The 26,380-nt window shown below is 40.2% G+C and overlaps 1 protein-coding gene across 2 annotated transcripts in view; it reads right to left on the reverse strand.

Annotated features, from left to right (window-relative positions):
• GPR158 (G protein-coupled receptor 158) overlaps positions 1–26,380 on the reverse strand; it is a 194,448-nt gene that overhangs the window by 21,073 nt on the left and 146,995 nt on the right. For both annotated transcript variants that reach the window (XM_062633560.1, XM_062633559.1), the window contains exon 7: positions 2,611–2,849. In XM_062633560.1, the coding sequence (XP_062489544.1) occupies positions 2,611–2,849 (239 nt within the window). The remainder of the gene's footprint in view (positions 1–2,610; positions 2,850–26,380) is intronic.

Genomic DNA, 26,380 nt, shown 5'->3' on the forward strand with positions numbered 1-26,380 from the left:
CCCCAACCTTGAAAGTAATGCAGAAACAAACACAAAGGAAATAAAAGCGTCTAGGCAAATAACAAATAAGCTACCCACACATATCCAACCTCAAGGAAAATACGTACTAACTTACATTATGTTTGTAGATAAAATAAGATTCATTGAATGCTAATTTTTCTCATCAGCATATCAGAGAGTACAGAGGCAATGCTAGAAATGGCAACAACCCTTGCGTCTAAGTCTACTTCTCTCACAGAGAGAATGCTCTTAAACTTAATGGAAATGTAAATATAAAACATTCACTCCAATAAAAGTCTCCCGAGATAAAGCCTAAGTATCATGATTAGTATGGAAAATGCTTCATAAATCCTAACTCCAATAATCTGGTAGCATAAAGGATTCATCTCATTATGACTTTCTAACAGAGCCTTGTTAATTCTCACTTCACTAATCTGCGACCTTGAAAATTCCCCCTCCGCATTTCAATAAAGTGTTGACAGCTGATTGGAACAGGGAGGTATTCCAGCAAGGGCTACAGGTGACAGGCTATATTCCAAAATACACACTAGTTTTATATAAAATACTGTGCCTGACTAAATTAAATAACACGACTTTCATAAATTATTGCCCAGCATTTTTATTTTAGCATTTTAAATTAAATATCATAATCCATCTTTTGCAAGGCTGCTCCCACTCAATTAAAGAAATAAAAGGGGTTCTGCACTATGGGTATTTATCCTGACATATTTCTGAGATGAAGTATCTGGTTTTGGAACTAGTTCCCATCAGCTGTAAGCTTCTCAGACTACTAACAAGAAAATCTTGAAGTGCATACACACATGTATATTAAATATATATATATACACACACATTAGTACAGACTTGTAGGTATACATCTCCTGGTGCTACTAATGTGGCTGCATAGTTTACTGAAGATTTACACAAACATAACTCTGTTTATAAAGTAGTTTGCGTAAGAAGGCACAACGACAGAACATAAAAAACTCTGCCTGATTTTGCTCAGGCTTGAGCTGGCTTTGCCTCTACTGCCCTTAAGTGTATTTTGAAAAACATTTAAAACCCCTCTAATTGTAAATATACCTTAAAAAATCATTTTGGAGTTTGTTTTTTTTTTTTTCAATACTAGGGAGACAGCAACTCACGTGATTTCTTACCAAAAAGGGACTATTGATCAGAATTAAGATCTCAGTTGTTAACCACTACACTACCATAGTCATGTATCCAGAGGATAAAAACATTTGGTTACCATTATGCAACAACCACCACTATCAAAGTTTTATTAAACTACAGTGTATTACTGTCTGTGAAATGCAGTAAAATTTTGATGCAAACTGGGTTTGTGCAGATGACATCATCGTGTCCTACATTTAATTCTCTTTTGTTATTAATTTTACATCATATCTAGTGACAGCTCTATTCCATTACTGAAAAGTATAGCTATATTTTATCTGTACACCCCCCCAAAAGGGTTCAAATCAAGATAAATTTCAGAATGTCCTCCTTTATACTCCTCTCTGCATGGTTTACAAGTGAGCATATTGACACATGGGGTACCAGTGTGCCTGACTGCCTCTGAGATCTTACACAAAGGCAAGAAGAGCAGACCACAGGGGCACCTTGGAGCCATGGAAAGTACTTGGCAAACCTGGAAGCAGTGTTCTGCCCTTTAAAACTGCTGGCTTTCTGTGCACCACTCTCAGAGAAAACACTCCTCATACCCCCAGGCTGCTTCTATCCATCTCATCCGCACTTCCATGTGGAGAAGCCACCATTACCTCTCCCTAATCCTCAGCAGCCATGCTCTTGTTAGTGGGGTGTCCATGGGGGAAGCAAGGTAAGGGCAGAAAGGCAAGAATTTATTTCAGCTTTCAAAACAGTGATGTATTTGAGATAACGAGTGGCACTGCTGGCCTGTAGCAGAAGCAAGAGCTTTAGGTGCAGAAGCACTGAAGCTGTCCAGTCAGTGGGAGGAAGCACATTATACTGTATAACTGAACCCTTGCACAGGGAAGCCACTGTTATAAAAGTAAGGAAACAAAACTGAGTCATTTTTCTCCTTGATATGAGTTCTGCAGGGTGTCATGTTTTAGCTCCTGCCTATCCCAAGCACTGAGAGCCCATTTAAAAAATACATTGTTTGGACATTAGATGTGCATTTTCTACTCCCTTTATTTGATACTATTTTTTGTAAGCTATGAACAAGTGGTCTGGCAAATTCTTCCCCTCCTCACACATGAGAGCTCTGCTCAGTTCTGAGGTGCAGAAGCAAAAACCATCCATTAATCCAGCCATTATTTCTCACTTTAATAGCACAGAAGAGCAAAGTACCTTTTGCTTTCAAAGATGAAATTTCTTGAGCACCCATCACAATTTATTACAATCCAAGTTACAAACCTTTGAAAGTCATAAAAGTCTCAATGTACTGTAATTATGGTTTACTTCTCAGCCCATTTAAAAACATATATGCCAGTATTTTATTTCCCTGGAAGCTTTTTACATGATATTAGGCAGTCTGACAAAACTTTCAGATATTCTAAAAGAAGAAAAATGAAAAGGCAACCAAGCTTTATTTTAGAAATTAAAAGATAAGCTAGAAAGTGAACATACCAACAGCCATCATGTAATCCCAGCGGTCTATGAGGCACATATTGAAGATCAGGTAGTCAGATGTTTGCCCTTGGCCAATGAGTGGAATGTTTCTCTCCAAATTTTGGGTTACTGCAGAAGTCCAGCCAACGAGAAACCAAAAGACTATCAGGAGAATAACAGCCAGCATCCTCATCACTCGCCCACCTGTCATGTATGGAATACGCTGAGCAGTTCGGGAAAGGAATACCTTCAAAACCCTGAAAAATTCAGACAGAGAGTTAAGATGAGCACTAGCAGTGTTGCAGGAAATGGATTTTCATTTTCGTTCACTATCAGATTATTAAAAAAAAAAAAAAAAATCAACATTCTTTCCCCTGACAGTGTGTACAAGAGTGAAATGTGAAACATTATTACTTTCATATTCATCGTATTTAAATGGAACTGACTGCTGCCCAGAGAGTGCTAGACAGCAATAATAGAAAGTATTAGCTATGCTTATATTAGAGATGCACATTCACATGCTGTGCTGTCAAGCTGTTTTGTACCTTCCAGCTCCCAGTGGAAGACTTCTGTCTTTGGAAAAGGGAAGGTCATTTCCATAAAACAGCAACCACGTGTGTGAGATTTCATTTTGCGTTGATGCTGTTTGCCTGCTAATCCCCAATCATGCTATTTCCAGAGAAAAAAATTAACACTTCTAGGATATATTTCCCATTGGGTTTGATGCTTCTGAGACAATACTCCTTGTAGAAATGACTGTGGAAGGCATTTTGCTCATTATGTGGTTTCTGACTTGCTTATGGACAAAGCTTGCCAAGCTGGGACAGAACCATCAAAAGAAAAGCCACATCATACATTAGACACACACCACTGAAAAGCCACTGAACACATAACACTCAATTTAAAAATATTTGCACTTACTATTAGAATAGGTTTACTCCCACCAAGAACTGTTCAAGGAAAATCACCTCTATTTTCTACTCATCACCACCTGCTAAAGCAGAAAAACGTCCTGCTCGGAGTATGAGTGCAACCAAAATTTGATGAAACAGCCTCGGGAAGACCAAGTAGTTTGACTCTTCATGTAGCACAGAGTATCTCTTTGTGTTGCCCGCAGCATGGGATTCAGAAGCATCTAACCTACTCCTACTGTTTTCCTATGAGAAAAGGAGGCTGCAGGGGCTGCCACTGCAGTGCTCCTGCCTCGAACTGGCCAAGCTAACAGGGCTGGGCAGTGAGGAAACGCTATCAGAACCAGATGGGCCAATGTTCAAATGCTGAGATTAGAATGAGGAGCCTTTTAAAGTGTAAGAGGCAAGCTGCTTCAGTGATTTTGTCCTCAAAACCATGGTGGCTCCTGACTCTTGAGCATGAGCATGTACAGTGAATACTCTTGATATGCATGAAGCGACATTAATGAGGTTTACAGAACTTGAACTTTTTCAGAAAGCTGGGCTTTTAAATGCCCTTGTCAGCTCCCAAGCCTTTTCAGCATACCAAGCACCAAGCCATCTCCCATGGCCAGGCTTAGCTTTTCAGCAAAAAATTAGTATCACTCCAGATTAATATTTATGCTTATATTTGCCTAAGAGAAGGCAGAAGCAACTGGCGTTGCCTCTCAAACAAATAATAGAACAGTGTCTTTTAAGGCAGAAGCACAAAAGCTTTCCCACATCCATAAAAATGAATCATCGTTTGACTACAAACACAGCCTTCACAGTGTGCATTAGGTGAAGTCAGAGATCTGAATATGTTCAACATTATTCAGCTGTTTCCCTCCCAACAGTTAACCCGCAGGGGGTCACAGTTTTTGATCTTTCCATGTTTGATAGATATTCTGCTCTCCCTTTACAGATGCTAAGTGTTTCATGTTGGAAGCAGCTTCCCAAAGACTTCAGGCAGGATAGACAGAAAACTCCACAGAGGCAAGGCGGGCTACTTCCCTCTACATTGCTTAGTCACAGCACTACAGTTCCACAGCACTGGTAAATCCTCATTTTATTGTTCTAAAAATCAGTAAGTGAGGGCTTTCTTCCTCCCTGTTGTAAATGCCAATCAATATTTAGCTTCTCTGAAGGGAAGAAAAAAATATTCCTTTAGTAGTGAACTGGAAAACACCATCTTTTCACAGCTATAGTTTGCAACTTGAGAAAAATTTCATTGTACATGTTTCTGAAGGTTTAAGAATTAGAGAAATTATAGAAACCAACTCAGAACTACCAGAAACATTTATTTTCTTTGTGTTTTGGCTCTCCAAAGTCAATTCTTGGTGATTCTACTGAAAGCCAAGATGTGAGCCTTTTCTGGACGTAACAAGGCAGGACCCATTACATTTTTTCCAGTACTAGCTCATTAACTGCTAAGTATGAGACAGCTTTCTAAGGGAGATGGGTGGGCTGCTGCTGCATTATTGATCTGAGCAGAGTGAAACAAACAACATCTTGGAGTACAGCAGTCAAACCCCCTCCAATTTAGACCATGTTTCTTTTTTTTTCTCTTCTTTTCACCAAAATAAGCATCCGCCACCATTTCTACCTTGGACATGTAGGCCTACATGTAACCCAACCTTGTTTCCCCCAAATTCTTTTTCTGAGAAGCTGTAAGGAAAGCTGGGTTGGACTGGTAGTGTTGACAATCTCCTTTCCAGAGGCTGTGGTATAAAAGTACTCTACCAGAACACAAGCTCCAGAGTCGCAATTCCCTCATCTTACTGTCATCATCTCAACACTGGCTGATGTGCTCCACCTCCTCTCATGACCTGTGTATTATTGAACACGTATGAAAGCAGAGACAAGTGCTGAGGAGTTTCCCCTCCCAGGAGCAGCCCTAGTTACCAGGCTGGAGTGTCATTTGCCTTCCAACGTCTCTGATTCATATGCTACCAAAGTGCACCATAAAAAAGTTGAATCACTGCAATATTTGATCAAAATGCCTCTGCAAACACGTACTGTCTGATGACTAATACTCTGCATCAGAAAACTGGGGAGTTCTCCATTCGAATAACTGCCCTGACTTCTGGGTAGACAATGCTTAGCCCTCTTTTTCGGCACTGTTTTATATCTATGTATTGGATAGAACTAGCTATTCAACAAATGAGAGAGATTTCTCACAGGGAGGTAAGAAGTGGAGCTAGTGGGATGCATGTACATTAGGAAAATAAATATACCCAGGGTTGTCCCTGGCTTCGATGCCAACCAGCACAGAAGAGCAGCCATCCATACTATTACCCTCCAGCACAAGGCAGCTGCATGCCTATGACAGCTCCTGAACCACACTGGGAAACAGTTTGGAGGCATTCAGCTTACCACAGACCAAGGGCAAGACAGGGACCACTAAAACAATTCAGCAGGACAGAAGATGGAGTTCCAGCACCAACGAATGTTTTCTGATGCTGCTTAATTTATTAATATAGATGTAGCCCTGGATTCAAATCCCTGAGCAAACTAGTGTTTTATTATGTCAATGTCAACCGGAAGGACTCCTCTTCCTGTTCTGTCTATCCCCAAAATGCCTGGTAGTGCCAGGCAATGCTCTGGTAGAAGCTTAGGGCATTGTTTGAGATATAGGGACTCTGATCTAAAGGAGAAGAAGAAAGTCAACCATCTTCTTCAGCATCTTCTAACTCTTCTCCCAGCTAAAACCATTCAGCATATGCAATCCACTCTTATGGGCCACTATTGGAAAACCAGCCATTTTCAGTAGTGTGTCATCATCTCTGTTTACAGGCAGATCAGACACAACACTGCAATGTGCCCTACCTGCTTTGCTGGAAGACACAGCCGCCTTCAAAGCAAAGCTTTGACCTACAGACAGCTACTGGCAGCATTAAAGCTGATAGGCAACAGCCATCCTTTCTACAGAGTAAACAAAAGTCACAGTTCAGGCTGAATGAAGCCATCCTTTCTACAGAGTAAACAAAAGTCACAGTTCAGGCTGAATGAACTGCCTGGAGACCACTGCAGGTAACTCCCAGCTCTGCTGGCTGCATTGCCAAGTCAAGTCTGGGGAGACTAAGCTATTGGGTCTGAAGGTTTATCTGGTATGCCTGGCTCCATATATATGAACAAGGGGTGAGCTTGGTTGCAAGCATAGAGCTGAGACCCAAGTGAAGCCCAGCAGCTGGGGAGAGAATTGATGCTGCGAGTGAACCTGAGGCAGAGGGGCAGAGCATGCTGGTTCACAGGACTGGCTTGGAGCACCCGCTTGGAATCAGCAAGCAAAGCACGTGGCTGCTGCTGTAGAAGTTAAATCCTGAGATACAGTGTGTAATCTTAGAAAATAAATAAAATCATACTAAATTCTCATGTCATATCAATAATCTGCCCTGTGAACAGAAAACATGGCCCCCGAACTATCAGCTGACTGAGTAACTGGCAGGAACAACAGGTGAAGGATCCTGTTTTGACAGCCATGACCTGGCACAATTTGTTTATTTTTTATTTCTAGCAGCTGTCATTTTGTGGCTCTACTGAGTCATCCTGTCAAACTGTTCTGTTCCAGACTGATGATTTTTATTGTGATACGAAAGCTACATCACAAAGATAACAGGTCAAGCTCTTATGAAGGATGTTGCCCTCCTGTGGTGCATGGATTATGTCTTATCTGCTTTTCCTGGACTAACAGTGAACACGCTGCTAGTTACTTCCAGTTTGTAAAATGATGTAAAATTACTAAAAGTGAAAAAGTACTGGTGGCACATGTATGTATGGCACTATGTCAATACAAGAGAGCCTACACTTGATACTTGACACACAAGCACACGCACACACAAATAGCGAGCACAGGTTTTATTTCCACATCAGAAAAGGTGACTGAAGGAAGAACATCAACACTTAAGACCCAAGGCCTTATAAACTATAGTTGGATGCACTCATAACACCAGTTACTGGCTCTCAGCTGGGAAAGATAAAACCCAAACGAGAAAACTGAACAGCTTTCTAAACCACATCCCAGCTGAAAGCCTCCAAATCAGTCATCATCTACTTCCCAAGTGATTTCTCAAGACCTCAGCATAGAACAGACTTGAAGTCTGGCACTGAAGAAGATACTGAAATTGGGGTGATCTTTCACTTTACTGTGTCTGATAACCTCAAACCTGAGCAAACCTGGGCTAAGAGCTGTGCCATGTCAACAGCATGAAAACAGCATGACAAGACCTATATCACATGCATCATGTCCTTCCTGTCCAGCCAGAAAGTACGACTAGAAAAAGAAGTTCTGGCAATTATTTGGGTGTATGAATACCTCTGAGAGTCCCCATCCTCAGTGTTGCCAGGAAACTTGGACACATATCACTGACAGAAATCAAAATATCTCAACTCAACTTGCAATAAATAAAAGTATAGATAATAGACTATCTCCCATATTTTTCATTTCAGGAGATATTTTGTATAGCAAATACACTGTCAAGAAGACCACTGCCATGAAAGGTAACAAATTCTTAGATGCACTGACTAACCCTTCCAAATGCACTCAATTTTGTTATGGGCAACAGAGCACAAACTGACTGAAGGCTAGCCTGAACAGTGAGACTTCATCTTCCTTATATTTCCATAGAGTTTTAAAGTGATTTCCTATTGTAGAAAAAGTATGTAATACAAATTTGTCAGATGTATGACTAGAAAAGCAAGCTGTGAAGAGGAGTTACAAAATGCATTTTACCTCAGTGCCTGGTAAAAACTACCATTAATAAGCAAAGACGTATGGGTTGTGACTTGATGCTAACCTACTTTGTAGTTTCCCAGATTAGTTTTAATGCCACATATATAAGGATAATTCTACAGTGCTTAAATGAAAGTTCCCCTTCTGGATCAATGTATAGGAGATAAACTGTGCTGCTGCAATTTCCAAGAGTCTGAGTAGACTGAGGAAGGTAGGAGGGAAATTATACGCTGTTCAAGGGAAGGCTCTGGGTTTTGGGAGGCAACAGGAATCCAATAGATTTCCCACTGCAATCAGAACCACTCACTCATTCCCATGTGAGCAGCACTGGACTCTCAGCTTCATGCATATTTAATAACATGGAAAGAGCCTAAAAATATGACCTGCTTTGATGAAAGTGTATTGATTTGAAGTAGCTTTTGTCTGTCAATCTGTAGTTAAGCCTGGAACAAGCAAACAAAATTATTTGTTATTTCTTTCAATGCAGCCTAGATTCTAACATTTTTCATGCTATTCTACGCTTTATTTTCTTCTTTCACCTTCAAGACTGAATTTCACTTGAGAAACTCTCAATTTCCCAGTGGACTATAGATCAAAAAGCTTTCTCTGTCTGCAGCCAGTTCCAAGGACCATAGCTGGAATCTTTTGACAGACCAGCTGTGAGGTCTGCTTTTCCCCAGTGTCTCCTCTCTCCCCAGCTCACTGCCTTACTGCCCACATCTGTTCCAGCCGCTTGTTAGCTCCCATTGCAGGAGACACTGAAACTGTGCGTGCTTGCAATGCTTTCGTTCATATTACCGTATCACCTAGGTAAGTCTCATCAGAAATGGCCATTCCTCAACTTGATTTGCCCATCCTGGGTGTGTGCTGAGGGATGTACAGAGCACTGAGCAGCTGAGAGGTAAGAGAAGGCTCAAGAAGGGGACTTGCCATGTCACGTAAGGTTTCAGTGATGCAGACTAAGTATCCTTATTTATGAAATCCTCATCTGCTTTGTGCTAATTATCTCTTCTAATAAACCACTTACTGCACTAATACCCCCATGAATCCTGCTGAGATTAGCAGAACTACAGAGCAGTCAGCGAAACATCTGACCATCGAACCCTGACCAGAAAGAGCTGTCACAGAGCATACCATGACTATATAAACCATTAAATAAAAAGCCCATCAATCTGTCCCCAGACAACTAGCAGTGACATGTCTCCTGTTTGTCAACTATTCAAGGTTAAAGCTACATCACACAGTTACTTTGGTGTCACCAAAATCAAGAGCTCAGAGCCACAGAATCCCAGGTGAGATGCCGAGGATTCTGAAAATCACAGGTCCTTGGGCCAGGACAAAGCCATCTCTTTATGGGTCTGCTACAAAATGGCTAACATAGCCAATTCAGTAATTTCTTCCCGATAGAAGATGTTTAAATAACTACAGCCCTCACTAAAAACGAGGTTAACTCCTCAGACATTTTACTCCATAAGCAAACCAATTTTGTTGAGCTCTTTTCTTCATTCAAATTTGAGGCAGTTTTGTGACAGAAACCTTAATTCATAGATCCTGAAGACTCCTGCCACTAGCAGTGTAGACTGAAGATGGTAAGTCCTTCAGCCGATACAAGCTTTGGCTAAGCTAATTATTTGCTTCTTAAAAATCATCAGGTGGTTACTATCTTTTTGCAAATCTAAAGCCATTCAGTTCTTTATCCTCGTCAAATACTTTGACAACAGGCAATCCAAAGGATCTCAAGGTCATTATTCCTCAGAAGTTTACACTGAGAAAACAGACCCAAGAACTGCCTCTTGGTAATCCCTTCCTACAAAAGGTCAAAAACATTTTCAAGGCATTCATTACAAAATTTGCTTCACAAAGCACTGTGGAGTTGCCCGTAAAAGAACCAACTGTCCTCCTGATCCCAGCTTACAGTTTTTCATTTAACAAAGGCTGATGCATAAAACCGGCTGGGATGACACAAATTCCCCTCACTGTTAGTGCTGCTCCATACAGACACCCTCTCCTGCTGAAAACATCCACTGACAATTTCAACAACCTTTTAAAGGTCAGAGACATTTTCTAGTGATCAGCAATAAGGTAGCCCATCAAAACCATATGTCAAATCTTGTATTTTTGTTCTTAAAATAGTCTCACACTACAGATGGCAAGTATTGCCATGGACAAAGCCCAAATCCAGGCCAAAGTAAATTTGGGAGCGGCTACATATCTTGATACAGAAAGATTTTCTTTCCTTTCTTCTCCTCCTTAGCTCTTTGGCACACATTGTTCTTCTGATCAGAGAATGACAAGCCCCACTTAAAAAGACAGTACCTTTATGGCATTTTTAATGTGGCCAAAAAAAACAAAATATCTCCTTCCTTTTAAGCCAAAGACAGCAAATATTCTGAGCTGTTTGCATGATATGAAGAGTTGCAGCTTTAAGAAAAACAATGCATTTGACATTTTCAACAGGATCATAAGAATTTAGTAATCCATAAAAGCTGTGCTACATGTTTCACCACTTTTATAGATTTATTAGATTAATTTATTTAGGTACTATACAAGAAGAATGCAAAGCTTTTCTCTGGATCAAAAAGCAGTGAACAATAATTTAGTAAGCTTGAGTGAATTACAATTCATTCCGCTAGCAGCTTTTTATTGTGAGGACTGAACTATATATTTATAGCATATTTACAGATCACTATACTTTGCTTTTTGAGAAACACACTAAACAGTAGTCAGCAACTGAAGGAAAACAGCATAATTTCACAGCTAAATGTCTTCAGAATGGATGCTTCATTGGTTTCCCCTTTGTATCCCATTACACATGTGGCTAATACAATACTATATCTTTTAGTTCATATGCGTTACATTACAGATTGAATAAGATAAAAAGATTTCAATAAAGACATCTGATTAATTTACTTTTTTATATCTAATTACATAGCAAGTTCCTATGCTAAAGCAGCATAAAATGAAACGTGCTGTTACCTCTTCTGTCTTACTAGCTGTCCTAACAACACTAAACCCTATTAATTTTGCCCTTACAACACTATCACACAATTCTGCTATGGAGTTTTCTGGAGCAGGATCTGAGATCCTATAGCTTGTAGTCCAGATATAGCTCTTCACCCAGGCTGAGCAGTTACTAGCTAACATCCCTGGGACCCCATTAATGCACAGACCAGTACAGGTGTGTTTGCATGGTCCCAGCAACAAGAAGGTTCCCCATCCCTGCTCTAAAGGAACAAACCTGTTGATTTACAAGACCTAATCTCAGAGTCTGAGTTTGGATTTGTCATCACAGGAGCTTCAGTGACCAAATGATTTCTCTGAATACTCCACTTGTAAGAGATGAAAAGCAGAGCAAAATTCAGTTATCTTAGGAGTCAAACTTACACAGTTTCTCATGCTGGTGAGATTTTCCCAAGGATCTTCAAACTCCATGTGACATCGTGTATTAACTATATTCGTAAGATACTAAAGATAAAATTCTTTAAGAAATGATGGAGTGAGTAGACTTCTTTGACAGAAGTGATATTGCCCTGTCTGTCAGGGACTGCTGAGCAAGCTCAGGAAGAGACAGATCTGGGAGGCAGCAGTGGGTGGCAGTAGGAAACCTGGAGCAGATCAAGGAACCTGGAAACAAAATTCCCAAGAAACAGAGAAGACTGTGGAGAGCTTAAGGCAATTTCAAAATTCATTAAGCTGGATCAAATTAAGACCTGGCCTGCAATGGCATCACACACAAGTGAAAAACTGGGCACAAACACTGCTATTTCTGGACTTTTTTTTTTCCATTAAAAGAATCAGTCACTTTGACCACTCAAACAGATGCCTAATTTTCTGAGTTTTCTCTTTGCCTTTCTGGAGGATGTTCCTGCAGGAGAAAGTGCACACAGCTCAAAGCTGTTGCTGACTATGGGTCTTGCTGCATTGTCAGAGGACACTTGAGAGAAGTGTTTTTCAAAATAAACTGTAAATCTATTGCCTTGAAAAAATTCCAGTAAACAGAAAGAGACCAGGAGAATTTCTGTATCTGTGGAGTGCTCACGAAAGCACTATGCATAAAGTTGGCACAAAAGTATCTCCTCACAAATTGACTTACAAGCACTTGTTTCATTTTCTGCTGTGAAATGATGTTCCTACACAGTACTTTAAAATGAAAATCCATTATTAAAGATTCAGGAAGCAAATATCAGCAATTGGAGGGACAGGAACCTCTCCCATCTTTATAAAATGTAATGCATCACCATTTTTATGCCCTCCTATTTCTTCAATATCTTTTGGAATGTGTTTTTTTAACCTGTCGCTTTTCTTCTGTCAGAATGTTTCAGTGCTGGAAGTTACTGTGAACTGGTTAAGAGAGGTTCATACAGCTGCCTTCATAAATGACCAGAAGCATGTACACTTTACATACTCAAGAAAAACCACATAAATTTTTACATTTTTAAGTTACATATTGCTCCCAATCTTATCACTTCATTGCTAATCATACCCAGATATGGAAAGCTTATTAAAAAAGTAAACCAGAACAAAAATCCTGTATTACAGCTAACATTCATGAAAGTCACATACTGGAATTTTCCAAAATTCTTGCTTTTCCTTCAAATTAATACAGTTAATATCTGGAAAAAATCTCTTCTTCTACTAGTCCATATAAATGAAACATGCAGAGTTCTTACATAACAGCCCTCAAAGTTATCTATCTTGCTCTAACAAAATAAAAGTTAAGTAATCATGGACAAGAACAATCCAAATCTGTATTTCTTCTCAACTATGAGGACACTGAGGAGGAGGATACATTGAAAGGTCCAGTCTTTGATGTGTTCTGCTCTCATTTACATGCATTCATTACCATGCCAGATAATTAAACAGCACAGATGCTATAGAAAGAACTTGTCTTACTATTTTATTTCATTAAGCTATAAGAAAGAGTAATCACACCCACTGGGCGCAATCCTCCTCTCAGATCCATAATGCAGACTCCTGTACTTCAGCAGAGCTCAAGAAGAGGTACTGGGTTGTCAACACCCTTATTGTATGATGCAATGTTGACAGGAGTTAATGAAATATGGTACAAAAAAGCTGTAGAGAGACACAACTGTAATATGTAGTTATAATATTTGTTGAGGGTTTTGTGCCCATTTTAATAAAATAAATGTTAACCACTTTATATGTGATTGACAGGCAGCAGTGTTTTATATCAACCCTTCTGAAGAAGCAGCTCTTTATCAGCATTGTGCTCTCCTTCCACTTGTAGAATGAATATTAACTTTATCTTGTGGTTGTGCATACAGGTATCACGGCTAAGACCTTCATGTGTATTTGAAAGGAAAGTTTATTCTTCAGCTTGTCTGCAAAAGATAAGATTCAAACCACTCTTACAACAGATAAAATCAGGAACATCTCCACGTGTCATGACAATCAGCAGTGTTACCACCAATAGAAATTGAGACCATAAACAATGCCAACTTCTTTGGATAAAAGTTCCGTGTGATAAAATTTTGTTATTATTAAGAATATTCCTTTGCAAACATGCACCTGGAGTAGATTACACTGAAGGGAATTAAAATCCTGGCAACGGTATTAAAGCTCATCGGGCATCTGCAGAGGTTTTGTGTCTCTGGTTGATTCATTCACAGAATGCCAGAATAGCCAAGACTGGAAGGGAGAAACTAAGAAATTGCCTAATCCAACTCTCCTGATCCAAGATGGATCAACAAGAGCAGGTTACTCAGGAGCTTGTATAGCTGGGCTTTGAGTTTTTGGTCTACATTACGCATCTCATACAGTGGGGAAAGGAAGAGGTCAGTTGCTGGCAGGGAGAATAAGGGACCCCCTCATAGAATAAAAAGTCCAATGTGCAAGTTAAACACCAAAGGCTTCCACGGAAGCTTCATGTCTTACAGTGAAACTTCCAGGCTCACAGGAGATACTTATGGTGCAGGAACATCACACATAAATATGCCTCCACAGCATCAATATAGATGTGCAGATGTAGCTACTAAAGGTTGCAGAACTACCCACAGACCTCCCTTGCTATGGTAGTCTTTTTCTTTTAAATTTTAAAATCCTCCATTCTTAAAAGCAACAATGATAAAAAGTTGTCATTGTTCAAGCTGCGTTCATTATTTCAAACCCCTCTTTCCTTCTGAACGCAGATGATGCAGAGAACAAGCAGACATTAGTTGGTAACCAAGCTGCTAGTCACATAAATTCCCTGAGATATTGCCCAACTTATTTATGTTTCCTTCTTAGCGTTCACTAAGAAGTTTAGGGAAAAAAAAAAAAAGAATTCTACAGTAAATGTAAACAGACCAAAATAGAACTTTTAAGGCCCAATCTCATTCATACTCCAGTTTGTCAAACACCTCTCCTGATGGAAGAACAAGTAAAGCAACGACCATGTAAGAAAACGAACATCAATATGCGCACAGCAGCTTGTCAGCTATAAAGCAGAAAACAAACTCGGCCAGAGCAAAGTCAAATACAGAAGAATGAGAAGAATGCATCTCTTCTGTTTATAATACTACAGTAAAGGGACAAATAACTGAAAAATACAGCAACAAAAAAGCCCCAGCTGTATAAAATCAATGTCTGATAAACAGCTGAAGAGGGATGGATTCTTCTGCTCTGATTAGCCTCAGCTTGGCTCGTGCAAACAGCACAGTACCCAGCAGTGCAGATCAGCCCCGTGTTTTTGCATATGCTATTTCTGCATGGATCTGGCATGCTACTGATTACTGTTACTGAAACAGATCAGTTATAATGATGCTCTGGAGGAGATAAATTGCATTCTGTATGTTCTTCTTCCAATGTTTTGCATAAAATACAACATACAATTAAAGGAAGTTTAAAGAAATGTAGTCCAGAATCACTCTATAGTGTCAGCAATATCTGGATAAAAATGAATCCTTTCATAAGCTTCCATGTTCTATTGCCAGGTAAATGCCCATTCAACTCTGTTCACTCGATATGTGTATGCAAGTGTAGCAATCAGAAAAAGCTGCTAATTAGGTTAGTTATGAGCCCTTCTGAGGAAGCTACAGTTTCCTGAAAACTAGTTTCTGAATGTCTGTCTGATTTTAAACTTTGTGAAAATAACTAAAGTTGCATGTTTTGACGAATACTTGCTGTCCCTTCCCTGCACTGCATAACGCCACACTGCTAGGAATCTGCCTCAACAGCTAGGGCTATCCCCCTGAAGCAACAGCACTAATGGTGTCCTTAAAAATCACTGCTGATCACGACTTGAGGGCTCCATGGATGGTACAGGCACTTTGATAAAGACAGAATGGAAGGGTAAGTTGCTCTGTTTGCGAGCAGGCAGCTGGGATGCATGGAGCTCTGCCTTGGGACACCAGCTGAGAACTTATCGTGACGCTGTGATGAGTGTCTGCTACAGCTTGCCTGATCAAGAATACAGACTAGGTCCTGACGTAGGCCTTCTTCAGACAACCGGTGGAATTCTTATGCTTGCAGGTTCTGGTTCTCATGAGGGTCTTCAGCAACCTCAGCAAGTGCTGGAAGTGCAACACAGCAGGTCACATGAGGTCTGGGAAGTTTCTGAAACACACTGATAACTTCTTGATGTGGATACTGAGGAACCAAGGAAAGGAGGCACTCTGCTGGACCACATTCTTACAAAGAAGGAAGAACTGCTGGGGCTGTGAAGGTCAGGGACGAGCCTGGCTGCAGTGACCATGCATGGTGGAGTTCAGGATCCTGGAAGAACGGAAAAATACTTCGAGCTCCTCCAAGCTCAGGAATGGACCTTAGCAATCCGCAGGAAATTAAGCAAAGGTGGCAGGAAGTGCACATGGATGAACAGGGAGCTCCTGATTAAACTCAGACATCAAAAGGAAGCATACAAGAAGTGGAAGAAGGACTCAGGTGACTCAGGAGGAATATAGAGACACTGAGCATACAGCAGTGGATTTAGGGAACCCACCTGGAGTTCATTTTGGTGAGGGTAGATTCAACTGGCAACAAGAAAGGCTTCTACACGTGTAACAGAAGCAAAGAAATAAAAGTTTAGGGAAAATACAGGCCTGCATTCAGCAAGATCACCAGGTCCTTGCTGAATGATGCAAGGACCTGGTGGCAAATGACACAAAAGGACTGAAACACTAAAGCCGTTTTCACCTTAATCTGTACTAGTAGGACTTGTGTTCAGGAATCTCCGGTCCCCAAGACCAGTGGGAAAGTCTAGAGCAAGGAAGATTTAACCTTGATGGAGAAGAATCAGGTCAGGGGACACTTAAGTGAACTCCATATATTTCAGTCCATGAATGAGTCATGACAAAATCTGTCCAATGTCATTGTGAGGCCACGTTCAATACTCGTTGAAAGGTCACAATGATCAGGGGAGGTTACTATTGACCAGAAGAAAGCAAATGTCACTCTGATCTTCGAGAAAGGCAAGAAGGAGGATTCCAGGAACTACAGGTTGGTCAAACTCATCTCAATCCTTGGGAATGTGACAAAAACAAATGTTCCTGGAAACCTTTTCCAAACACATGAAGGACAAGGTAACTGGGAGTAGTCAGTATGGATTTATGAAGATGAAATCATGCCTGACTGACCTGGTCTTCTGCAAAAAGATGACTGGCTTGCCAAGGGAAGAGCAGTGGGTGATGTTTATCCTGACTCAGAAAGACTTTTCACACTGTTTTCTATAAAATCCTCGTAGAAAAGCTGATAAAATAGAGGTGAGATAAAGGACAGTGAGCTGGACTGAAAACTGGCTGAACTGCCTGGCTCAGAGGGCTGTGGATTAGCAGCAAAAAGTTCAATTGGAGGCCAGTCACTAGTTGTGTTCACCAGGAGTCAATACTGGGGTCAACACTGTTTAACCTTTTCACTGACAACCTGGACAACGGAGCAGAGTACACCCTCAAGAAGTTTGGAGATGGTACGAAACTTAGAGGACTGGCTGAGAGACCAGACGGTTTTGCTGCCATTCAGGGGGACCAAAACAGGCTGGAGAAATGAGCAAACAGAAATCTCAAAGTTCAGCAATGGAAAATGCCAAGTCCTGCAGCTGGGCAAGATTAACCCTATGCAGCAGTACATGCTGGGGGCTGACTGGATGGAAAGCGGCTTTGCAGAACACAACTTGGGGATAGTGTTGGACACCAAATTCACCATGAACCAGAAATATACCCTTGTGGTAAAGGTGGCCAGCAGCTTCGTGGCTGAGTATACCTGAGTACTCAGCCTGAGGCAGAGCATATCTAGCAAGTTGAGGGAGGTGGGTCCTATCCCTCTACTCAGCACTGTTGAGGCCACATCTGAAGTGCTGTGTCGCCACATCTGGAGTGCTGTGTTGCCACATCTGGAGTGCTGTGTCAAGTTCTGGGCTCCCTGGTACAAGAGAGACACGGACATACTGGAGCTAAGCCCAGTGAAGGGCCACAAAGATAAGTAAAGGACTTGACCATGTTTCAGAAGGGGAGACGCTTAGAGGGCTGTTCAGCCTGGAGAAAAGAAGGCTCAGAGAGAATCTTTTTGATGTATATAAATATCTGATGGAAGGGAGTAAAGAATATGGAGCCAGACCTTCTCACTGGTGCCCTATGACAAAATAAGAGGCAATGGGTACAAAAAGAAATCCAGGAAATTTCATTTAAACATAAGAAAAACCTTTTTTGCTGTAACTGTGGTCAGACAATAGAATAGGTTGCCAAGAGAGACTGTGGATCTCCATCCCTGGGGAAATTCAGAACCTGACTGTACATGGCTCTGAGCATCCTATCTGGCTAAGCTTGCTCTGAGCAGTTAGGTGTGACTATATGATCTCCAGAGGTCTGTGACAACCTCAACTCTTCTGATTCTGTAATCTTTGTGTAGCCAGTATACATACATATCGATAGATGGGAAAAAAAAGTATTTTCTTAGCATGTTTTCTGCAACAGGCTTTTTATTCAAACCTTAAATCTCGAGATTTAATACTCTGCAGAAGTACATTAGCATCAAAAGTATTGTTACCTCTAGAAACCATTTTGTATAAGTTCTATAAACTTCCTCAGAGCTTTGACTGAATAGTCTATGAAGTACCACAGATTTCTGTTCTCAGGGGCCCACTACAGTACACCTTTTCACTTTTATTTTCCAAATTTATTACTAGACAACACTGTCACCCATTTTAATGAAGAAGGTAATGAAATGCTCATACTCCCCTGCAAGGTGATATATATATCAATGCAACATAAAACTTCAAGAAATAAATGAAATGTTCTGTTCATCTGTCATTCTGTAATAAAATATTAAAAAAAAAAAAGTCAACTGGAAGAAAAATGAACTCTCATCTCCTGTGCTTCCTCTCATATGCACAGGTAGAAACAGGCTTTTCTGATGAGCTGGATTCTGGAAAGTGTTGCTTTGTATGTTCATCATAAAATAATGGGGAAAGAAAAAAAGACAATTTAAATTAAGGTCAAAGGTTCTATTGTCATTGGTTCTAAGCCAACCTGGAAAAACAAGAAAAATGTGTCTATTTAAAGACAAATGGAATTAAAATTATTCTGCTGCTTTGAAGAAGCAGTAAGCAAGCATAAGGGAGAGCTAATCTAAATGCTACAGCTCTCAAGAAGAAAGAGGTTTATTGCTAAGAGATAGATGATATACTCAGAGGGTCTCACTGAAATCAAATGTGAAAGATCTAAAAGATGCAGACCCGGGCAATCTACTCACATACCGCAATGGGACCCTACTGACAACAAAATGGACTGTCCAGAACGAGGGGAAAATGCAATAAGCTTGAAGCTCTGTAAAACCTGCAAGGATGAAGCAAGAGTTCCAGCTCCACTTTGAAGTCACACACACAGTAGAAAAGTGTTGATAGCCATGAATTTTTTGTTTAAAGAGAAATATTCCAATCAGAGAGACATCAAATATTGCTAGAAAAGTCCGGTGGTAATGACCTTCCTTCATAACCCAAAGAAATAAATGGGGGAAAAAGGGAGAATTAGTAAGACTCTTTTGTTATTTATAGTAAGATATTGCCCCAATTCAAACTTGGTGACATCCATGCAACAAGAACTAATCACACAAGAAACAGATTTGGACTTGCAAATCTAGCAAGCAGCTTAAATGTGCTGTTGCATATAGCATGAAGACAAAAATAAACCAAATTAGCCCAGTCTAAGTGAACACAGAGATAAAAGGGAACAGAAAAACATGGTTTGTTTTTACTGAAATAGTCTTGAGATACCTAATTTGCTTTCTGTATTCTATCTGACAACTCTTGCAAATGACATTGATGATGCTGACTTTGCATGCTAATACAGATGCATGATGACAGACCTGAGGCTTTCCAGGGCACAGCATGTGGCCAGCTCTTCATACATCACATCCTGCAAGGGCTGCATCCAGGCTGCAACAAGCTAGGAAAACAGCTAAACTTAAATGCCCATTATCTCTGAGAAGATAGCTACAAAACCCATCTCACTAATTTTGATCTCTGGTATCTTCAAGAATCTCTTGCTGCTCTGACAAATAAGCAAGAGAATAGGTAATTCTAGTTCTCCAGAAGGGAAATGAAGACTAGATAAAGGTATAACCCGGTCCCTGTAAGGCTACAATAAAAGTAACGTGAAAGAAACACATGGATGCCCTAACCAGGGTAAACCTGGAAGGCATGGACCAGACCAAATGCTGAGGCAACTGCGCAATACTCTCACCTTCAGGAGGCATTACAGGACATGCTAATCTAATTCATATCTATCTCTAATACAGACAGATGTTGTATTAGAACAAAGCACAGCAGTATCAGGACTGGAAGCACCATGACTTTGTTAGTGAAGTGTGTACCTCAAGTCTTTGTTAAGAGGTAGGTTTTTTTGCTTAAGTTGGCCTCAAGTTGTTCCAGGGGAGTCTTAGATTGGATTTTAGGAAAAATTTCTTCACTGAAAGGGTTGTCAAGCATTTGAACAGGTTGCCCAGGGAAGTGTCTGAGTCACTATCCCCAGAGGTATTTAAAAGACGTGTAGATGTGGCACTTAGGAAAATGGTTTAGTGGTGAATCAATCTGGCAGTGTTAGGTTTATGGTTGGTCTCAATGGTCTTAAGGGTCTTTTCCAACCTAAATGAATCTATGATTGCCAAACTGTTGCAGGGCTCTACTGCTTTCAGGCATCTGCATGACATTGTACTCTGTGGGGGAAAATCAAGTGTCAAGTACCAAACAAAGCACAAAACCCATTCATCTATCTAAGTGTGATTTTGGTACAGGAAAAACTATAGAGCAGTTATCAAAGGCTCTAGGTATCTTTGATGAGAGCTAGGGGTTCTGGGCAAAGATAAATGAATTCCAGTACCAGAATGCCACATGTTGAAAACAGCAAGCACAGGAACAAAGTTCAAAGAGAAGTATAAACAGACAGTGGCTATCATCATCATGTTTCCTCCAAATAAGAAAAGGATATGAAAACACATAGAATGATCAACAAGGATTTTGTATCTTGACCATATTAGCAATCCAGTGGCTCAGCTGTGCAACAAATGTGAATGCAAATCCTAATGAAGAATGAGAAAAACAGTACAAGTTTGTTCATGGCGCTTCCAAATCTGAGGTTTCATCTTAGGAAGCCAACAAATAGAACTGAGCGCCAGCCAACATTTCTGAGGGACACTGACAAAGGTTTCTTAAAAGAGACTAAGCCACAGACAAAACTGGACATTGCATAATATACGTCCTTGCAAACCCCTACATTCTAGTATGTTCAAATGGCAAAATGGTCAATGTGCCTTTTCCATGGATATAATAGGGTTTTATTCAACGGAGGCCAGTGCTGGCTGACGCTCACCAGAAGCCATCAATTGCTACTTCTAAAAAAGAGTTTGACAGTCACCATCTATAAGGTTTCCAGAGCAATACACAGGTTATTTTCTCAACAAGCAAAGTACGATTTTCAAATTGAATAAAAGCTTGGAAGAGATTGGGTCACTGCAGTCACATTCTCTAAAGCAGCTGAAAAAGTGCAGAGGAGCAAAGTCCAGAGCTGGATTATGTTAATCCGATTTGAAAGAAAAAAAAAGCCTGTCCAGTCTAAGATAGAAGGCAGACTTACTGCTGAGGAAAGATCCCGCATAAAGTAATTAAGGCTGTTACTAAGGGATGGCTAGGACAGTGTAATTCCAGCCCTTTTATCAGTGTCAAGGCTCTCAGCACTATATGGAGACTTGTTCAAAGCCAATGAGAGTGATTTCTGAGGTGCTAGAGAAAAATGCCAGAGGAATAAATGATGGTCATTTCTGCACAGAAGGAAATCATAGAACAGCTAGAAAAAAAATGGTTTAATAAGAAATTATTTCAAATATAATGTTCAATACACAACTCTATAGAACAAAACAAACAGTAGCATAAAAAAAAAGTCCTAAAAGCTTGTCACATGTCAAAACTAGAAAGACGAGCAGAAGAACAGAAGATCTGAAAAAATATACACACAAATTTGATTGCAACATATGGAAATAAAGTTTGTAGATTGATAGCCTTATTTCAGTGAGACAATGGTACCAAACAATTCCACACTTATACATATAAACTCTCTTTCTATGTCTGTCATGTGCCTCTGACATTGGACCTTGTATAGAGGCCATGAATTTATGTAGTTGGAACAGAAGTATGATTTCAGACATGTAATGCCAACTTGCAGTATTCACAACTGAACAGTAGAAAATGATGACAAAGTAATGCTGAAAAACGTACCAGAGAAAGACCCTGCTCCACATATAGCAACAAGGCAGCACCAATGCATCTCTGGTTGCTGCTGTCTGACTTTTATTTTTAGAATACAAAGATGAGAACAAGAACTGAAGCCTGCACTGCTGAAAACTGATGCCAGAGTGAGAGGTGCTTAATGGATATATAAAATGATAGGTAAGGAGAAACAAAAACCTTAGGAAGATTTATGGTCACAAGAGCCACTTCCCCACTAATCTATGCAAGCCAATGCTTGAGGCAGAGGCTGCCCACAGCAGAGGCTTCATCACCAGCAGCCCCATACTCACACAAAGTTGAAGTCTTCCCTAGGCAGACCTAGGAGGAACAGGAAGCATCTCCATGAAATCCCAGCAATAAGGGGAGAGACTGCTTCACTCAAGAAGATTCAGAAAAATAACAGATGTTGCTGTTGCAGAGGCCAAGTGCAGAACATGGCTCCATCAGGACAACTGTGCTGCTATGAACTGCCAGAGCACAACTGGTGGTGATGGCTGCGATGAGACCCAGAGGCTCTTGAGTAACTCAGTGCTGCCAGCTAAGTTAATTCCCACATTAGGAATAGGCACTCAACATTTTACCCCAATTCTTAACCGCTAGTACTTTTAGATTTGCCCAGAAACAGAGGCTCCAGCTTGAACCCTATGCATCTAACTGCAATTATGTACAGAGGTTCACATTTGGACCTGAAAGAGGTAGGATGTATGTCAAGAGAATTAAAACTCAGCTGCATGTAAAATCTGCCAGTGCACTGTACTATAATACCCTGAAACAGCAAAAGAGTTTTAATTCTCAATACAAATATTCTGTGGTAATTTTTAATTGTAAACATTATAGATCAGGTCTAAAAGGAATAGTATGGTACTTGCAGCTGAATCAATACATACTGAAGCTTTCTTCAGGACTTATGGATTCCTGAGCCTCAAGCAGCTAAGGCAACACTGTCTTGGCCTTTCCAGTTCAGATCACAGATCTAATTCATTGCATCTAAAATTCTTAGAGCACCTTGGGCATCTTTCAGAAAAGTGTATATGAGGATAACTCACCAATGTGCAGACTGGTACAATGCTGCCGAACTTCATTCCTGTGTATGTTACGGTATGCCAACACACCATTTTACATCACCAGTGGCTGGTTACCATTGGTCAGATAAAGACTCAAGTTTTCAAGAACATAATGGCAATTTTTGGCCTTCACAATAACCCAGAGAAGAAGAACTAATATCTGATAATGCTTGGCCCAGGCACCAGTTTTCCCAGTACTAAAGATCTGCATTAGGGTAAGTGATGAGGACTAATTTCAAAGTTGCTGGTGCATCCCATTAAACAGTACAACTATAAACACATCATCTCACTGTAAGAATATGCTTAATTTCTCACTAGACCAACACTAACATGAATCCTATAATTTCTATCGTATGCCCATAAAATAAAGGCCAAATATAAGACTAACCACTAAATTATATAGCTTGATCAGTTGAAGATCATGACATTTTTCTATAGGAACCCCTATTTGTAGTAGTATTTAACCATAGAGTATCTCTCAAGAAGGGATTAAGCCTTGATCTGAAAGCAGCACAAAAAAATTCCTCATGTCTCTTGTTAGTTTTTTTCAATAGCTAAGCACCCCTCTGAGAAGAATTTGTGCCAGATTGCTCATTTGAATTCCTTCGCCTTTGGCTTCCAGCTACCAGATATTAAACCTCAGTCCAATAGATTAAAGAGTCTTTTGTGACTAGTTTTCCTCTCTCTGTTTGTTTATACACCATGCAAGAAGTCATTGCTCAGTCTTCTTGCTGATCTAAAAACCAGATTAGGTTTCATAGTGTCAAGCACTTTTCCCAGCCCTCAAATACTTTTTGAACCACATCCATCTATTGCATACCTCCTTTAAGAATGCATCTCAGGAAAAGGGCATAATGCATTTGTATTACTCTCAAAGATGTTACCTCCTGCTGCAAAATCAATCTCTATTGATAACCTTTAAAACTCCTCCTCAATTTTGTGTCTTTAACTAGGCCCTAACTATAATTTGCCTTTTGGCTGTACTCAAGTGTACGTCTTTGGCTAAAACCAAGTTGCCAAGCAATAAAGATTACTTTTCATTACTATCCTTTCTGAAACAAAATTTATCATTTCACCAAGCTTTCCATTATCCACAAATTTTGTGATTTTCTGCTTGGTTCTTCATTGGAACTGAAAATGCTAAATAGGCTTACTCCTCATCCTTCACAATAGCCCACCAGAAGCCTCCCGTCCCATCATGATTTTTCACTGACAATCAGTGTATGTGATCTGCAGGTCTCTGCTTCCAGTTAACTCTGATCAGCCCCTGTGTGAGTCATACACTTAAATCCTGCTTCACTCTCCTCCACAAATAGCCTGTAACTCATGTATTGCAGTGCAATGCCTGGTTTCTCTTTCATGCCACAATCCCACCCAGCTGGGCAGCAGATACTGTGTTCAGCCAACCAATTCTGTCCTTCCAATATAATGAGGACACCACTTGAGGGGGCCCTGGACTTGAACAAGGTCTCTGAGCGGATGGGTTCCAGCTCCAGTTCCAAAGCTCTTCTGCTATCATGTAATCTGATGTGCAAAACCAGCCCCTTCTCCCGTTATATGCCACAGTGCTTTTGCATGCCATCAAAAGACATCTGAAAAGGCTTGTGATTCCTGTAGATCATTGCAGAGAGCCTTCCAACCCACTGCAGTTTTTTCCCTAATCATGATAGCAATATAATTTAATATTAAAGCACCAAATACTTTCTTTACCTTCTCTTTGAACTTTCCTAGCCAAACTCAGTCTACTACGATACAGCAAAATGTGTGTTACATTAAGGTGATTTAAAAAAGCAGCCCTTGGAACTGTATGGCTGTATCTACAATATTTTATATAAATTAAATATTAATAGAAATATGTATGACAATATTTTCAGGTTCACTGTGCTCTAACAATCTTACATACTTTATGCGCTGCTTTTTTTTTGCTTAAAGACGTTTATTAGTCCCAATTCTACACTGTGCTCCATCAAGATTAATTCTGCACTGAGTGTCTTTATAACAGCTGTGCTACATTTTATTAGTTTATACATATGAAAGTAGCTACTTTATTCAGAAATATGAAACAGAACCATTGTGCTGTCTAGTTAAGGCTAGTTATTGCTTGGGAATGGCAGGGATACAAAAGACTAAATATGATTTTAATAATGTAGATTTTAGCAGGAAAAAAAGCCGCAATAAAGCAGAATGTGACTCTTATTTAACCTGGAAGAACTACAAAAATGAGAATTCCATCTTCAATGTGCATCATACAGGAATGCTATATGGAATTTACTAACATCTCTAAGTTGTTATCTAAAGCCCTGGGGTTTTTCATGTGCTACAAAAATAAATAAACAAACTAGCAAAGGGTGGCTGCAGGCAAGAGAAATGAATTACACTCAGGAAATGAATTAATTAGGTTAAAACACACTAACAAGAAAACAGATTTTTCCATGACCAGTCTAATTAGTGAAACTTTGCTCCTTATGAACTCCTACTGTATGTGAACACAACGCTTTCGCAGCAAGTCCAGCTCTCTTCCTCCTAAACTGTATCTCCCAGCCTTTCACTCTGCCCCAAACCCTAAAGCCTCTATTTCTCTGCTGTTTCCCCCAGCAGCCAGGCACGAGGCACAGCATGGGAGCCACCAGCAGCACATGGCCACTGACCAGTCAGGTCACATCAGGTAGAAAGGGACCTCCTGATGCCGTGGGTTTTGGCCTTCTCTCTACAGGAACCTTCGTATGGTCTGTTTTCTGCCCCAACACTTCTCAAAGCTTTATAGGACCTAGCGTGCACAACCTCTTATTCAGTGCTATCATTGAAGTATTTTCATCAGAAACAAGCATCAGCAACACAAACTTCAAATAACGCAAATGACATAAGAATGCATTAATATTTTCCATGTCCTGCTCTCCTTGTTTAAACAAAGATGGGTAAATGTGCTGCACGTGGAAAAAGCAGTGGAAGAGGACAGGGATGCCCTGCTGTCATGTAAGACTTACTTTTTCCTAATTACATTAAATTAATAATAAATACAAAAAGTACCTGATGCCTTTCTTTGTTCACCATGTCTCTCTCAGCCAGCTCTAGGTACCTCCCTCTCATCTGAGTCATGAGTACAAGAAAACGAAGCTGATAATAGTGACGTGACAGTAATGAAGGAAGGCTCTTTTTTAATCTTTAATTTCTGCACTGCTGCTGGCTCTGATATTCAAAGCAGTGTCATGGAGCTCTCACATAAACACAAATTGAAGAGGCACAACAAGGAGCTACAGCTGCAAGAGCATCAGAGACATGGAGCTCCAGCAGCCCACAGCAAAACCTATATGGCTGTGAGCCCTTCTCTGCCAAGCACTGGCAAATTTTGGAA

The sequence above is a fragment of the Pezoporus occidentalis genome, unplaced genomic scaffold (genome assembly GCF_034315485.1).
Source record: "Pezoporus occidentalis ecotype Australia unplaced genomic scaffold, CSIRO_AGI_Poc_V1 ctg40, whole genome shotgun sequence".
NCBI lineage: Eukaryota > Metazoa > Chordata > Aves > Psittaciformes > Psittacidae > Pezoporus > Pezoporus occidentalis.